Raw genomic sequence first — 18,084 nt, forward strand, 5'->3', positions numbered from 1 at the left:
TATTAAGCAGAGGAGAAGAGCATGCCAGGTGAGGTGTGCGTGTTGTCGACTTGGCGAGGCAGTACGATCGTACTCCTTCTACGATATGTACGATTTTGAAGCAGAAGGAGTCCATAAAGGCTATAACGCCAGCCAAGGGCGTTACGATTATTTCAAAGCTCCGGACCTCTATCCATGAAGATATGGAGAAGTTGTTGTTTGTGTGGTTGAAGGAGAAGCAGCTCGCAGGAGATACCGTGACCGAGAGCATCATGTGTTTGAAAAGATTGAAACTCGGATATCGAGCACGGACCACGAGGTGTTTTTTCTTTTTTCTTAATCTCGGTTTCAGTGAACTTTTGCTCTGTGCTCACGTGTACTGTACCTGTACCTGTAATGGTACGTCAGAGGATGGCACCTGTTGTCATCATATTAAGTGCAAGATGTTCTGCATCGTAAGTTGGTACACCGTGGTCTTTCGGCGGTGTTTAAGCCGGCCGTCTTGGCTTCTGTCACCATTGGCATTGAGTCTTTCGATGTAGGTAGGTCGTTGTGTGCCGGTGCCTTGGCCGAATTCCTTCATTGCTGCATTGTTAGCTCACCTGGTTTTTTATACCTCAAGCGAGGCGTGCTTCCGTGGTCACGTGATCCACAGGTGTAGCTCATTATACCCGCACGCGCGACACGCTTTGGCGGTCACGTGACCAGCCACTCTGGAGGCGGGGATCCCCGCCGATGACGTCACCGGCTGGAGCAAGGAGATTCCTCGCTCATGTATTTCGACGATTGCGTGTTTTATATCCAAGCAGAGATGCTTTCACGGCAAGATAACCGCGTGACCGGAACCGGAAGCCACAACCGGAAAATTCAAAAAAATAAATTTTTTGAGCTCGTACATCGGATATCGGCTCGTATCCCAAAGCAACAAACCGCCCGAGCGACGGCTCGTATCCCGAAAAACTCGTACGTTGGGGCACTCGTAAGCCGAGGTACCACTGTACTTCAATTTTAATAAAATAATAGTTTTAAAGATTGTTTTTTTTTAAAATCTGGAAGTTTAACTCTACTGAAGCAGTCTTATACCCCACCCTTATACACTGTAATATGATGACGTTGAGTCAGATTAGGAGATGGAGGCTTTATTAAATACCATAGAATGCAGAGTGAATTGGCATCATACATAGCCATATCGGCAGCCTCTTCTTCAGCCTGATGCACACTCACATAACATTCCCTCTTAATGTATATATCAGTTCATCTTTGCATCATGATATATAATGATACCAAGTTTCGTGAAAATCCCATGAGTGGTTCACAAGTTAGCTCAGTAACATTAATTTTTCCCATTACCTCTGACATTTCAACTTTGACCTCTTGACCCCAAAATCGAATCAGTTCATACTTGCATCATTATACATACCTGGACCAAGTTTGATCTCGATGCCTTCAGCCGTTCTCAAGTTATAGACCCACTACAGTTATAGACCTACCTTTGACCTCTTGACTCCAAAATCAAATTACTTTATATTTGCATCATAATACATACTTGTACCAACTTTGGTCAAAATTCCTTCACTGGTTCACAAGTTATTGCTGTAACAGAATTTTTACTTATTATGACCTCTGAACTTTGAGCTCATGACCACAACATCAAATCACCTTCATCTTTACCTCATTATACCAACCTGCACCTAGTTTGACTTGGATTACTTCAGCCATTCTCAAGTTATCGCTCCAACAAAAACCTATCATGGACGGACGGACGGACAACCCAAAAACATCGTGGCTCTGGCGACTTCGTCGGTGGAATCATAAAAAATAGGCTGACATTCCGAGGTGCTTGTCACATTGCAGGGAGGAATGGCAGAAAATCGTTCAACCTTGCTCCGACGAGACGGGCTCAGCGCTGCCAAGGAAGTCCTGTATGAGCTTGACAAGTACCTAAGCAATCGGCTCCACAGCTTTGCCGTACCTACAGTGGATGGAGCTGTTCACGATCTGATAGAGGAATTCATCTTTCAGGAACCCCCTGGCAGCCCATCAACAGGTAAGGTGAGTTATCAACATTTTGCAATTTTGGAAATTTTGCTTAGTGTTTTTGTTTTTGCAAAATTTGCCGATCACATTAGACTTTAGCAAACCTTAATTGTATCACTGAAATCATTGTAAATCACGATTTGTTCGATTTTATCTTTTATTTTGTTACATACACGTCAGGTGGGTCGACGACAACCGTTGACTACCTGATGGTGCATAGGCGAGATAGGGGGCACCTCCGGGACACAAAGGTGATCCCGGGGGAGGAGGCTGTTTCACAGCACCACTTGGTTGTCTGCGACATAAGGGTGAAAGGTGCGAGGAGAGCTCGGCGGGTGAAGTACCAACCGAGAATGAAGGTGTGGAGGTTGAAAGAGGTGACAGTAAGGGAGGCATTAAAAGAGAGGCTGAGTCGGGTAGAGGATGATGTGGTTGAGCTTGAAAGTGGTTGGATGTCAATGAAAGCTAGTCTGTTGGGAGCCGTTGGTGAGGTATGTGGATGGACAAAAGGACCACCGAGGCACTCGGAAACATGGTGGTGGGATGGTGAAGTTGGAAAGAGGATTAACGAGAAGAGGAAGAAGTTCAAGGAGTGGCAGAAGGCGAAGGGTACGGGAGCAGAAACAACAGAGCATGAAAGTTATAAGGCAGCCAGGAAGGCTGCAAAGAAAGAGGTAGCAAAGGCGCAGGAGGCATGTAGGAAAATGTTCGGAGAACGCTTGGATTCGGAAGAGGGTCAGAAAGCAGTATTCAGGATTGCAAAGCACATAGCGAAAGAGAGGTGTGATGTGATGGGGGTGAGTTGCTTGAAGGATGAAGTGGGACAAATCGTTGTCGACCCAGATGGAATTAAAGGAAGATGGAAAAGATATATGGAAATGCTGTTGAATACAGAGAATGAATGGGATGGCAACATAGAGAGTAACCCAGTTTTAGGACCGGCTGAGAAGATAACTGAGAAGGAAGTTGAGGAAGCGATAAAAGCAATGAAGAGTGGAAAAGCGGGAGGGCTGACGGGAGTTGTGGGAGATATGTTGAAGGCAGCAGGAAGTTGGGGTGTGAAGAGAATGACAGAGATCTGTAATCTGGTGGTGAAAGGCCGCATTCCAGTGGATTGGGAACTGAGTACCCTCGTCCCTCTACACAAGGGGAAAGGTGACCCTTTGGAGTGTGGCTCGTACCGAGCGATAAAGTTATTGGAGCATGGAATGAAGGTATTGGAAAGGGTGTTGGAGAGGAGGATAAGGAAGAAAGTGAAGATCAACGAAATGCAGTTTGGATTTATGCCAGGAAGAGGAATGACAGACGTGCTTTTCATTGTGAGGCAGTTGCAGGAGAAGTACATGGAGAAGAGGAAGAAGTTGTTTTTGGGGTTTGTTGATCTGGAGAAAGCATTCGATAGGGTTCCACGCAAAGTATTGACATGGGCATTGAGGAAGTTAGGAGTGGAGGAATGGTTGATCAGAGTCGTGATGGCAATGTACAAAAGAGCGCGCACAGCTGTAAGGGCGAAGGACGGGAACAGTGGTGAGTTTGAGGTGAAGGTGGGAGTGCATCAGGGGTCGGTACTAAGTCCACTACTATTTGTAGCTGTGATGGAGGTGCTGGCTCAGAACGTAAAGGAGGGTTTACCGTGGGAGTTGTTGTAATGCAGATGATCTGGTGTTGATTGCGGAAAGTATGGATGGACTGAAGGAAAAGATGAACAAGTGGAAGGAATGTATGGAGACAAAAGGTCTGAAGGTGAATATCGGAAAGACAAAGGTGATGGCAAGTGGTAAAGCATGTGGTGAGGTGGAAAGAACTGGGAAGTGGCCGTGTGCTGTGTGCAGGAAGAGTGTCGGAGTGAACTCCATTCAATGTACAATGTGCGCTGAGTGGGTTCATCAAAAATGTAGTGGTCTGAGAGGGTCATTTACCAGTGTGGCAGCTACATTCAAATGTAAGGTGTGCACAGAGGGAGCTGCAGATGGAGGAAATGTTGAGTTGGATCTTGGAGACGGCGTGAAGCTGGAAGGTGTGAAAACATTTTGCTACCTCGGAGACATGCTGAATGGAGAAGGTGGATCAGACTCGGCAACGGTTGCTCGAGTAAGATGTGCATGGAAGAAGTTTTGGGAACTGAGTGGCGTGCTGATGAGGAGGAGAGTGTGGCTGAAGCTGAAGGGAAAGGTGTATGCTGCATGTGTGAGAAGTGTTATGATTTATGGGAGCGAGACATGGGTAATGAACGAAGAGCAGCAACGAAGGCTGGAAAGGGTGGAAATGCGAATGGTTCGATGGATGTGCGGAGTATCGTTGAGAGAGAGGAAGACAAATGATGAATTGCGAAAGATGATGGGAATATTGCCTGTGATTGATGCTGTGAAGAGGAACAGGTTGAGATGGTTTGGTCATGTGTTGAGGAAGGATGAAAGTGACTGGTTGAGAAGAGTGATGGAAATTAATGTAGAAGGATATAGAGGACGCGGAAAACCGAGAAAGACTTGGCTAAAGATGGTGGAAGAAGAAATGCGGGCAAGGGGGTTAACAAGGAGAGATGCAGAAAATAGGGCAAAATGGAGAAGATTGTCATGGGGACCGCAAGGCTAACCCCCGCTCTAGCAGGGAAAATGGCCTTAAAATGCATGTTGTGTTGTTGTGTATTTGTAATATATCAAATTATCTGAGCCGTTAGGATTGAGAATTCTAAAGGGTATACTTTTTCCCACCTTTTCATTTCCTTGTCTGCACGCATCTTTCCAGAAGTTCTCCAGCTTGCAGGAGTTACAGCTGCTGGAAATCATCGGCTCCTACTTTCACGAACAAAGCAAGGACGCATTGCGGCAACTTGTTTTTAGTTCGTTGTTCAAACCCCGCGGCAACATGGCGGACCCAGCACGCCTTTCTCTGCTGAGTCGCCTCCTCTCTATGGCTGTCGCTGTTGCCCATGCCCCTGTGCTCGACTGCACAGCTGTGTGGATGCAGGTGTGGACTCGTTTGCCCAACTCTTATTCTCAAGCTTTTAGGGATATCTTGGATGAATTTTTCGAATAAAAGTCAGAATATTTGGTATGCTGTGTATACATTACATCACCTATTGATAGATTTGATAATTAAAAAAAAAAAAAACTTCTATATATATATATACATATATATAGAAGTTTTATTTTTATATATTGTTACGGTCCGCGGATTAGATGTTACTTTTACCGAGCGGAGGTAACCGCGGCCGAACAGTTGTTCCCCGACTAAACCCGATTTACCCAAACGTTGGCCGTATCGCGCCACCGCTATTCAATGGGGAAAAGACTAAGACGACGAATGCAAAGAGGAAGAAGAAGACGAGAAAAGGGTTGAAAATACTACTAAATTTATTTACTATTTACAGGCTCAAAGTAACCAAGGAGAAGGAAAGATAATAAAATAATATACAGAAGCTTTTAGAGACACAGGGAAAATACTAGCTTATCTAACAGGCTTAATTAATACCCAGGACAGAACAAACAAAGACGACTCACACGGGGAATGATAGGAATTGGCTGGAAGGAGAGGAAAGTCCAATTTGTTCGGCAGCACGAATCGGCGCGTTCGGCAGCCGCCGTCCCTTCGCGGCCCTGCTCCAAACTGCCGTCCAGGCCCCAAACGGCTGTCGAGTCTTGTTGCTGCTGTAGACGCTGCTGCTGGCGAGCAAGGTGACGAATAGCAGGCTTTGTGCTTCCCCTGGATGATCTTCTGCTTTTTGGCCCTCACGACTCAGCCCTGCTCTGACGACCCAGCTCTTTCCTGTCCACCTCACCACACAGCTCAGCTCAGCCTTTCAGCTCATTTATTGGACTCATCTGCTTGTCTCCTCGGGGAGCGTCCCCACGGCGGGTTATATCGGCCCCGCCCTTCACCCTTTGCGAACCTCCCCCAAGCATTCTCTCTCCGCCCTCTCAAGCCAAACCCCTCGTTCTGGGTTGGATGAGCGGGGCCGACTTACTCCTCCCCTCTATGACGAGGTGGAGACCCGCCTTTCTTCCCCAACCCTGCCTCGTGGTCAATGGCGGCTTTGGAGGGGATGTAATTGCCAAATTGAGGCTTGGCCATTACGAAAGGGGAAATGGAGGTTTTTGGGAATGGGAATGAAGGGAATCTATCTCTTTTACTCGGTGCAATGGAGTGTCATTTTAATGGAAGACAAGGCCTTACTCTAAAACACATAATAAGATATAAGCTACTGAACAAGGGTTTTATCGGGTCCTGCAATGTGGTGTTTCATGGAATAACTACCGAGACGCCCTTTTTATCTTTACACAACTCCGGAGGCAGGAGGCGCAGAATAAACGATAATCTATCTATAATTCCATTAATCTCTGTGTGTATGTGTGTTTGTATGTGTGTATGTGTGTATGTGTGTATGTTTGTCTGTGACCGCTGTTTCTCGACAACTACCGGTCCGATATACTTTAAACTTGCCAGGTATATTGCTGGGGACCCGAGGATGTGCCTTTTCAAGGTTTCATATTAATCGGAGAAGTAGTTACCGAGCTATGGCGATTTCTTTACCAAACACTGCAAGCCGTTCGCTTTGGACCAAACCATTGCATGTAAATAGAGGGGGGGGGGTTCTGTGGTCGTTGCGAATGGACCAAACCATTCATGTAAATAGAGGGGGGGGGGGGGGGTTCTGTGGTCGTTACTGCCACGTGGTTTCAAAGTTTTTTTTTGTTGTTGTTGTTTGCACGCATGTTTTTTTGCACCCACGTACGGGCACGCCCTAGGATGTTTACACACACACACCCCTACACAAATTATTTTTTTTTTTTTTTTTGGCAAGGAACGGGCACCCACGTACGGGCACGTCCTAGCTTATATATAGTACGGGCATGCCCTAGTAATAATAAAGCACACAATAAAAAAAAAATACAGTCCTCATATCCGCAACAATATATTATGCATATTATGCATATATTTTATATATATATATATTATGTGTGTGTACTGGAAAGTAATGCCGTTTTTCAAAGAGGAATACACAGCTTAAAAAATGACATTACTTTCCGGTACACCTTGTGTGTGTGTGTGTGTGTGTGTATATATATATATATATATATATATATATATATATATATATATATATATATATATATATACATACAGTATATATATATATATATTGTTACAGACACGACTTTGATGTTAAAGTGGGCCGAGCGGAATGGCCGTCGTGTCCGCACAAATTACCCGACTATACTCGACGTTGACGAAGTCGCGCGATGCTGGCTCAATAAGAAAAAGAAGACACCCGGCTGGATTACAATAACACAATACGACACCAGGGGTTCAGTTCTCAAGACCTCCGGAGGAGGTTATATTAAGGCGGAAGGTTAGATTACAACTACAAGAGGGACAGCATAGAAAGACAAGCACTTAGACACAATCTTATATTATTCCCAACAGACGACAGATAAACGGGACAAAAGGCTGACTCACACGGGGTTTGATGGCTAGGAAAGGCAGGATCGATGGCTCCAGGTGCACCTGGGCTCAAAGGTCAGAATCGACTCGGTCCGGTCCAGAGATGCGGGGAGGTCGCAGCGCTCGGATGGCGTCTTGTCTGCTCAAGCTGGGGGCGCATCTGACTCAGCGCTCGCAGGTGGCTTTCCTTCTCCAAGCTGGGTGCGCATCTCTCGTCACATCCGGCGCGGGGCCGCGTATATCCGGCGGGGAGTGACACGCCCTCGGCTCGTTAGCTCCGCCTCGTGGAATCGGCACGTTGCTTCTCATTGGGTGCGTGCGGGGGGTTTACCAGGCTCCGCCCTTGACGAGGAGCTGACAAGGAGCCCCTTCGTGGTAACCCCGTGGAGCGCATGGTCTATGGCGCTAATCGAGCCGGTGTGAGGACGCATCCTCCCCCGCTCCGCCGCCATCTCCTCTGTTGTTGTTGTAATTGTTGGGGAAGAAGATGGAAGGAGGTATGGGAAAGGTCCTAAACTCACTACTGATGCCATATAATCACATTCTGGTGCAACGAAGAGTCATAATTAATGGAGACGAGGCCTTAACTGACATAGAATAAGAATAACTAGGAAGATGTCCGAAAGTTGTCTACATGTGGTGCGGTGGACCTGGGCACGACATTTAATGGGGGAATAAGGGGAAGGTCGGCTCTACTGATTGTTATTTACATGCAATGGGACTAGGGAATGGGGGATTGGGGAAAGTTGGGGAGTATTGGAGAAAATAGGGGAATATTTACAAGCGGATATGGAGGCCAAATTCCATATTCGCAACATTGCACCCTTCTCTACCCTCGGGGCGTCCCGACCCGATAAATTTTTACCTACTTTAGTGTGGCACGCAATGTAGTTCCCTCTACTATTAACTCTACCCTGAGTGCGACAGTTTTACAGATATTCACAAATGAGTAAATATGTCCCCCTGCGACGTTGCACCCTTCTCCTCACAGAAACACACCCACAGGATAACCGAATCCGGAAAGAATTCTCAAACTAAACATACAGCCAGTAGGGAGCATTATTTACAAGACTACGCTGCTATTTACACTACGATCCAGGACCTGTTTTTGGAGGAACACATGCAGATGTTATGCATAGAGAGAGCGCGCTTGCCAACATCGATACACCAACCCACGAGTGCTCTGTGGCCGACGGCCTTTAATAACGTGCAGAGCACCCTTCCCGAGCATCAACAGCACCACCCCACCACCAATCGGTGCAGTCACCATTGTTCATTGGAATAAAAATAAATTCGACAACCCCTAACCCTGCAGGTGTCTCTTGCTCTTCTTGTGGTGCACTTGGTGGTGTTAACTATTAGTGGTTCACCTGTATGGCATAGGTGCCACGTTGACCCATAGGTCCATCCCCGGGTGGTGCTTGGCCGCAAACGAACTGCGGTCCATTGTGGGTGGCCACAAACATTGCGGTCCATATGGTGTATCGATCCCGGCAGCAAACAGCGAAAGTGCAGGCCCACAACTGCGCAGCCAGCACCTCTCTCTCCTCTCTCTCTACCCCAAAGCCAGATCCTCGGAGGTGGGAGACAAAAGAAGCAGACAAGTGAGTAAGGTGGTAAGGGCGCAAAAGTGCACGCAATGTAAGGTGATGCACACTGGGGGCACATGGGAACCAGGTGAGACAGGTACGTTCCTATCGTACGCCCCCCCCCCCACCAGGTAACCTACATGGCCCCTCCCTTACCCCTTACTGTCTCCACAAAACACAACACTACCCATAAACATCTACTTTACAAATCAACAAACATCCCTACTGTCTTCCCCGTTCCTCCCATAAACCAAATTCGTCTTCTCTCCCTCCTAACCAATCAAATTTGCCATTTTCAACTCTCACCAAAATTTGCCATCTCCAACTCAACATCAAAATTTGCCATTACCAATTCATCATCAGTCCCTCCTAGGGAGGGAGAGATGGAATCATCCCAATGTCTCATCCACGTCGTGATGCGTCTCACAAATCCTCACAGCAATTCTCATTTCCTGCACAAAACAAAGAAAACACAGGTGTGGAGTCATCATCATCACCACAGGCAAGTGGCTGCGTATGGTGCGACAGGTTCATCAATCCTAACTATTTCCTAAATGACTTTAACAACTTTACACTACCCGGGGTCTTTCTCCGGCCAAACCATTGGCCCTCTTACACTATGGGTTCTAAAAACCAATTCCCATTGGCCAAACTGTGGTGCTCTTCAATTTGGGGTCTCACTCCCCCGATTCATCTCCCGGTGCCCTCGCACAATTTCTGGGCTGTGGCGTGTACCTCTCCCAGTGGGCCTACCCACCTGCACACCTCCACCACTGTAGTTGCCTCCGAGCTTACCTGCTCCTTACCCTAACCTAACTACCTGGGGAAGGCCCTCTGGCTCTCTCCCCACTCGGTGCCCTCTCTGGCACTGGGCTGCCCGATCCACACCCGGGATCCTCAGGCACCCACTCACAACTACCGGCTCCCAGAGCCCACCTGCGGCCTCACCTGGCCGACATCCTCACAGTGGTGGAGTGCCCAACCAACTACACACACTAACAGGCTACACGCCCAGCCATTCCCACAACACTAATGCACCCATCCACAATACCATTCTGCAACCGCACCACAAATGCCAATATCCAACCACAATTTACCTGCACCCTCTACCTAACACTTACACTACCCGCCCCGGGTGCTCGTGAAAGGGGTCCACTCTTCCCCCATCCACACCTTCGCACCATGCACACCACTCCGTACCACTCACTCCAACTCTCTCCACACACCTGTACCTGCACACCTGTGCTCTCACACCTGGTGCCACCTGCACCCTTCTCTCCCCAAGCGCATTCGCGCTGATCCACACACTCACTACTCATACACTGCTCCACACACCTGTCCAGTTGCACACCTGTGCAATCACACCTGTTCAATTCTCACAAACACGGCATCATCTCAGCTAACTACTCCCTTCTGAAACTTGCGCTTCCCAGTCGTCCCTTTAAACTATTGCGCTCCCTCGTCATTATCATCCATACTAATCTACCTGCGTCCCCACTACAGGTATCAGTCACTAACTAAACTTAACGTTACCTAATGTCAATCTCTTCTAGATCCCTATCATTATCCAAGCCCTCCCTGGCTCGGTTGTCATAGCCACCCCATAAGCTATTGCTCCTTTGCCCCCCACCTGTGAGGGATGGTGGATTTGCCATCCCACCACATCGGGGGTCTCTCACTACCAATTTTGCACATCAAATTTCAACAAATACAAAATTTGCCAATCACTGCCCATCATCTGCCAATCACTACTGCCAATCCCTTGCCAATCATCAAATTTTGTTTTTCTCTAATTTTGGGTCCAAAACACTAACCTCATCACCCAGTCGACTCACTAATACCTCTCGGTGCGCCACTCCCTGTCCAAAGCCCGGCTTCGTGAAGCCAAGCAATGGATGCTGGTTGTTTTGTGCCAGCGGCTGGATGCATCCCGCATTCGGTGCAGGGAAGGAGGTTTACCCGGGCCGAGATCCCACGCACCATCTCGGCACGGAGCCATCCCATGGCTCGATCTCGGCCTGCCGGAATGCCTCACCAAAAAGTGGTCGCCATGACGACCCTTTCTATCGGGCTGCCCGCTCCGCCTAGTGGAGCACGGACGCGGCCGTTCAAAGCGAGGCCCAGCACGCACCGAGGGCCCGACTCGGCTATAAGTCGTTCTAAACTCTACCCCGTCTAACGTCGATGCTTCACCTGCATGCTTACATCCCGCAGCCCGTTCCTTGCTCACACATCCAGCCGTTTCCATGCCCCTCGTACCGTTCCTTACACACCCAGGTACACCCATTCCACTCACCGCCTTGGTCACACACCTGACCACCGAACACTTTGGCACACACTCGTTGGTAGCACACCTCACCAATACACCTCTTCGCGCCCCCTCCTCGGTCACCTCCTCTGTGACAATCACAGGTGTGCTCTCATTCGCACACCCAACCACGTGCCTCACCACCAACTCCAGCGTGCATTCCCACTCACGCTCTACCATTCCAGGTGTGCATCCTTCCATCCCAGGTGTACATCCTCGCTCACCTGTCACAACTAACTCACGCTCCATGTCACTCTCACTACTTTCACCTCCATTCCTGACAGCGCACTCACCCTTACTCTTGACAGCACACTCTTTCCTCATGCACCTGTCCGTCACACACCTTTCTCGCGCACACTCTCCCGTTACACCCTCTGTAACACTCACCACAGCTGTGCATTCTTCCTTGCCTTTGACAGCGCACTCTTTCCCCATGCCCCTGTCCGTCACACACCTTCCTCGCGCACACTCTCCCGTCACATCCTCTGTAACACTCACCACACTGCGCTTCCATGTGCCCCCTCGCACACGCGCTACGACCGACTCATTCTCGCCAGCACCCTCACTCCTTGGCACGCACTTTTTCCTCACACACCCCAGAGTCGGACTTTCTCGCACACCTCCTCTTTCGCTCACCAGACCTGTCGCACACTTCACCAACGGCCTCTCACGAACACCCGGGTCCATCTCGACCCCCAAGCTTATTAAATCCCCTGGCGCATCATACGCACGACCATATTGGTCACCACTTACACCGGGTCCTCTTCCTCTTCGCTTCTCCTCCATCACCTGCGAATCCCTCATCCGGTTAATGAGCACATCATCACGATCCAAACACAGACTTTGGACCAATTCTTTTATCTCTTCTTTTATCTCTTTCTTATCCCCTCTCCGTCGCTTCTTAATTTCGCTCATCCCTTCTTCCACTTCTTCTAATTTGTGCTTCACCTCTTTTATTCCCCGGTACGTCTCCTCAAGCTCGTCCTCCAAGGCTACCTTGACCGTTTCCATGTGCGTCCTCACCTGCCGGTCCTTCGTCTCCATTACCTCTACCACCTCGTCCAACCTCGTTGTCAGTCCCTCACGTACCATCTGACATTCCCTCTTCGTCGCTATCAAGTCGTCTTTTAGTTCTTTCTGTGTCACTTTTAACCCTCCTAATACCGCAGTGTTCCTTTGAACCTGCTCCGTTAGTTCTTTTTGTCCCTCCGTCAGCTGTTCCACCTCCTGCGTCAGGACCTCTATGCCCCCTTGTAACTTTACAGTCCCCTTTCTCACCTCCTTTTCCATGTGCTCCTCACAGTGCCTCACCTCCTCGCGCACTCCTTCGACCTCCTCACTCACTCCTCTTCTGATCTCCTCTCCCATCACTTGCATCTCCTGCCCAGATGCCACCCTCATCTGCTGCATTTCCTCCCTGTGAGCATCCAGTTTGGTTTCTACCCCCATTCTGACCCCCTCTATCTGCTGCTCCATTTGTTTAACTTCCCTTTCCGCTTGGTCCCTCATGTCCCTCAATTTGCCTTCCATACTGTTTTCTAACCCCTCTAACCCATTTTTCACTCCCTCTATCTGATTCTCCTGGGCAGCCATTCTATTTTCTACCCCCATTAACCCATTTTTCACTTCTTTTATCCCGTTGTCTAACCCCTCAAAATTATTGTCTAACTTCCCAATTTTCTTGTCTAACTCCTCAAAATTATTGTCTAACTTCTCAATTTTCTTGTCTAACTCCTCAAAATTATTGTCTAACTTCCCAATTTTCTTGTCTAACTCCTCAAAATTATTGTCTAACTTCTCACCGGTACCCCTCGCTTCGTCCCTCATTTGCTCACTCTGAGCATCCATCCGGTTCCCCAATTGGTTACTCTGCAGTTTGAGGGACGCCTGCATTTGCGCCATAAATTGCTCCATGAGGACCTGCATCTGGGCCATCCCTCCCACTTGTGCAGCGGGTGCGGCCGCCGTAGCTATGTGCGAGGCGCCATTTCGCGCGTCTGCTACCCCCGCTGTTTCGCTCTCCTCATGTCCCTCATGTCCCTCAATTTGGTCCTGGACCGACCCTGCTTCACTCTCCCTAACCGGACCCCAGCCGTCTTGATCCGCCATAGCGCGACTTTCAAAATTCGGGTTTTGTAAAACAAAACGAATTTCGGCCGCTCCAAATTTTGACCAAATTTTTTTTTTTCCTCTATTCGTTTTTTTTTTTTCAAAATTTGGTCGGGCCTCGAATCTCACTCCCGACACCAATTGTTACAGACACGACTTTGATGTTAAAGTGGGCCGAGCGGAATGGCCGTCGTGTCCGCACAAATTACCCGACTATACTCGACGTTGACGAAGTCGCGCGATGCTGGCTCAATAAGAAAAAGAAGACACCCGGCTGGATTACAATAACACAATACGACACCAGGGGTTCAGTTCTCAAGACCTCCGGAGGAGGTTATATTAAGGCGGAAGGTTAGATTACAACTACAAGAGGGACAGCATAGAAAGACAAGCACTTAGACACAATCTTATATTATTCCCAACAGACGACAGATAAACGGGACAAAAGGCTGACTCACACGGGGTTTGATGGCTAGGAAAGGCAGGATCGATGGCTCCAGGTGCACCTGGGCTCAAAGGTCAGAATCGACTCGGTCCGGTCCAGAGATGCGGGGAGGTCGCAGCGCTCGGATGGCGTCTTGTCTGCTCAAGCTGGGGGCGCATCTGACTCAGCGCTCGCAGGTGGCTTTCCTTCTCCAAGCTGGGTGCGCATCTCTCGTCACATCCGGCGCGGGGCCGCGTATATCCGGCGGGGAGTGACACGCCCTCGGCTCGTTAGCTCCGCCTCGTGGAATCGGCACGTTGCTTCTCATTGGGTGCGTGCGGGGGGTTTACCAGGCTCCGCCCTTGACGAGGAGCTGACAAGGAGCCCCTTCGTGGTAACCCCGTGGAGCGCATGGTCTATGGCGCTAATCGAGCCGGTGTGAGGACGCATCCTCCCCCGCTCCGCCGCCATCTCCTCTGTTGTTGTTGTAATTGTTGGGGAAGAAGATGGAAGGAGGTATGGGAAAGGTCCTAAACTCACTACTGATGCCATATAATCACATTCTGGTGCAACGAAGAGTCATAATTAATGGAGACGAGGCCTTAACTGACATAGAATAAGAATAACTAGGAAGATGTCCGAAAGTTGTCTACATGTGGTGCGGTGGACCTGGGCACGACATTTAATGGGGGAATAAGGGGAAGGTCGGCTCTACTGATTGTTATTTACATGCAATGGGACTAGGGAATGGGGGATTGGGGAAAGTTGGGGAGTATTGGAGAAAATAGGGGAATATTTACAAGCGGATATGGAGGCCAAATTCCATATTCGCAACAATATATATATATTGCATTTATTTCACACTCATGGAGGACTTTCCGGTTGGCTTAGCGGTTTGGGTGCCAGCTTGGGATCCTAGGATCCTGGGTTCGAATCCTGGTCATCGCTGAATTAACACCAGGGGGTTGACTCAGCCTGTCATACTTCTGAGGTCGGCAAATTGAGTACCAGTTCACTGGTAATTCCCTGTGTGTCGCAAGAGGCGACTAATAGGGTTGGCGGCAGGAAGGGCATCCGGCCTTAAAACGTTGCTTCAAAAAGGGGACCAAGGTGCTTGAACTTCACTTGGACCAAGGTGCTCCAAAAAGGGGACTTGCACATAAAGCTTCACTTCACTTACTTGGTCAACATCAGCATCATTACCTCTGCAACCAAAGGTGGATGAAGGTTATGTTTTCACCCCTGTTGGTCTGTGAGTGGGATATCTCAAAAGTTGTGGATGGATTTGGACAAAACTTGGTGGATAGGTTGGGTATGTGACAAGAACAAGCCGATTATATTTTCGTTCAGGTCTGGATCCAGATTCGACCTATCAGTGGGATACAAAAGGTGAAGTGCACAGCCTGGTGGAGGTGTGCGCTCTACCAAGTACTGGTCTAGTTGCAGCTGTAGTGGTGGCCTGAGCTATTTCCTGGCTCTCAAAACCTAACTTTAACTCGGTCCAGCATAGAGTTTCCAGCCGTGCACCATGGATTTGGCAAATCTGACAGTTGGGCCCACCCTTCGGGCTCTCCTGAAATCCCCTTTTTGACTCGCTTCAGCTCCTAAATGGTTAAGGCATTTGTGGTTGTACTTAATTTCTCCAGCATTTTATTTCTTATTTATTGAGGCAAAGAAGGAAGGACAGTGTGGTGTTCGACAAGGTGTTCATAAGGAATTGCTGGTCATGGCAATACAGCCTTTATTCAGTTGTTTTTTTGGATACTGAATCGAGGCTCGTGAAAGAGCTAACATTTACTTCACAAACTAATCAACCAGACAAACAAAATACCCAAAAAGAGGGAGCGGAAGACAAGATGGGGAGAGAAGGGGAAGCACACAAACACAACATCCGAGAGCAGGGAGATATGTGGAAGGGAGAGGGCCCGGGGGGAGGAGGCATGGGAAGGGGGGGGGGGGGGGGAGGGAGAAGTATAAAAAACAAGGACACCAAGGACTTCCTGGATAGAAGTTGGTATTTCAAAAAGTGGAATTGGGGTGAAATTAGCGGGGGTAGAAAAGATCAAGGTTTTGGATGGGGGACGATAAGAGATGGTGGTGAACAGCTGTTTTAAAGACTTGGAGGGTGGAGTGGGATTGAAGAGAGTGAGGGAGTTTGTTCCCGAGGCGGGAGAAAAGAGGAATGAAGGAGTGAAGGTGAGCAGAGAGTCTTGATTTTGGCAGTTTAACCATAAGAGGGTTGCAGGCAGATCTTGTGCGACCTGTAGGAATATTTGCGGGACAGAGCCCAGAGAGAGCTGAGGGGGCAAGGCCAGAGAGGAGTCGGTAGAAGACGGAAAGACCACCAACCTGCCTGCGGTGAATGAGTGAGAGGCCCTTGGAGTTAGCTTCATCGCAGGAGATTCCAATGATTCTGAATGCTTTGATTTCAACAGCGTGAAGGCGAGCTCGGTGTGAGGCAGGTGCACCAGCCCAGAGGGGAGAGCAGTATTCCATTGAGCTGCGGATGAAAGCCTTGTTTGTGGTGAGGAGCTCAGGTGTGCCAAGGAAGGACTTCGCACGACGGAGGATGCCCAGTCGGCGACTGCCTTTGGAGGCCAGATTTGAAATGTGGTTTTCCCAGGAAAGATCATGGCAGATAGTGAGACCCAAAAGCTTGAGTGACAGAACTTCTTGGAGAGGATTATTCAGAAAGTGGACGGGAGGGTTGTCCAGTCGGTCTTTTCGGAGAGACATCGTAAGCGTGTGAGATTTGTCAGGATTGAAAGACATGTTCCACTTGTTTGCCCAGTCTGATTTTGTCAAGGTCTGCAGAGAGTGAGGAGGCTGCAGACTGCCGATCTGAGGGATGAAGAATGGAGCGACAGAGAGTAGAGTCGTCAGCAAAGAGATAGGGAGGATTTTCAAGAGAGTCAGAGAGATCATTGATGAAGACCAGAAAAAGCACAGGGCCCAGAACACTGCCTTGGGGAACTCCAGCCTGAACAGGAAGAGGAGATGAGAGAAACCCATTCAGGGCCACACGTTGACTACGACTAGAGAGGAAGTCCGCCAGCCACGCATGGAGATTTCCATGGATACCAAAAGAGAAGAGTTTGGTGAGCAGAGCGGGGTGCCAGACCATATCGAAGGCATGTGATATGTCAAGGGAGACTGCTCTAATTTCCTGTTTGGCATTGAGGACCTCCATCCATTGTTGAGAAAGCAAAAGCAGCATGTCCAGAGTGGAGTGTCCAGGTCTGAAACCAAATTGATGATCAGAGATCAAGCCATTGGAGAAGAGGAAAGATTTCATATCTGAAGCAATGATGGATTCCACGACTTTGCTGATAATTGGGAGAAGGCTGATTGGTCTGTAGTTGCTGGGATCTGTTTTTGCACCTTTTTTGTGCAAAGCGGTGATGTTGGCAGATTTCCAAGCAGATGGAAGATGACCTTGAGCAAAAGAGAGGGTGAAGAGAACAGAGAGAGGGAGTGAAAGAGCAGAAGAACATGATTTTAGGACCCGTGGGCTGATGCCGTCAGGTCCAGTTGCAGAATCAGAGTCGAGGGTTGACAGAAACTTTTCCACCTTGTCGGGAGGAAAGGACAATGAGTCCAGGAGCAGCTGGGTATGGTGGGTACAGAGAGGGATGGGTTTGGGACACAAGATTTAGAGGCAAACACAGAGTTGAGGCATTCAGCTTTTTCACGTGCGGAGTCAGCCGTGTGGCCATTTGAGGTGAGGGAAGGGATGGAGGGGGAAGAAACACCAGAAACAGATTTGACCAGACGCCACCAGGATTTGGAAGAGGGAGACAGATAAGAGAGTTCGGTCCTGAGAACGGAGAGATATTGTTTCCTGGCTCTCAGGGTGGACACACTTGTTTCGGGCTTTGTGAAAGGAAATGAGATTTCCTTCCGTTGGATTTGCTTTCCAGGAGACGAAAGCAAGTTGTTTCTGGGCAATAGCCTCACCACAAGATTCCGTGTACCATGGACGGGAGGAAGGGTATGACAATTGAAGACGAGATGGGATAAATCTGTGCATGAGAGAGAGCAATTTACTTTGGAAGAATTCCCAGGATGAGTTGATGTCAGAGGCAGTAGAGATGGGAGACCAGTCCAGATGATTGATGGCTGCTTGAAGACCGTGCCAGTTGGCCTGAGTGAAATGTCAGACTCGTCGACGCTGAGGAGGCTCTCTGAGAATGGTC

General features: G+C 48.8%; 2 protein-coding genes across 5 annotated transcripts in view; both read left to right on the top strand.

Annotated features, from left to right (window-relative positions):
• LOC137434339 (growth arrest-specific protein 7) overlaps positions 1 to 18,084 on the top strand; it is a 517,476-nt gene that overhangs the window by 270,416 nt on the left and 228,976 nt on the right. The gene's annotated exons all lie outside the window — the stretch shown is intronic.
• Positions 1 to 18,084, top strand: part of INTS15 (integrator complex subunit 15) — a 38,696-nt gene that overhangs the window by 8,348 nt on the left and 12,264 nt on the right. For all 3 annotated transcript variants that reach the window (XM_068127246.2, XM_068127248.2, XM_068127247.2), the window contains exons 2-3: positions 1,834 to 2,031; positions 4,762 to 4,983. In XM_068127246.2, coding sequence (XP_067983347.2) covers positions 1,834 to 2,031; positions 4,762 to 4,983 — 420 coding nt within the window. The remainder of the gene's footprint in view (positions 1 to 1,833; positions 2,032 to 4,761; positions 4,984 to 18,084) is intronic.

Source organism: Myxine glutinosa, chromosome 10 (assembly GCF_964187855.1).
Source record: "Myxine glutinosa chromosome 10, kmMyxGlut1.1, whole genome shotgun sequence".
NCBI classification, from domain to species: Eukaryota; Metazoa; Chordata; class Myxini; order Myxiniformes; family Myxinidae; genus Myxine; species Myxine glutinosa.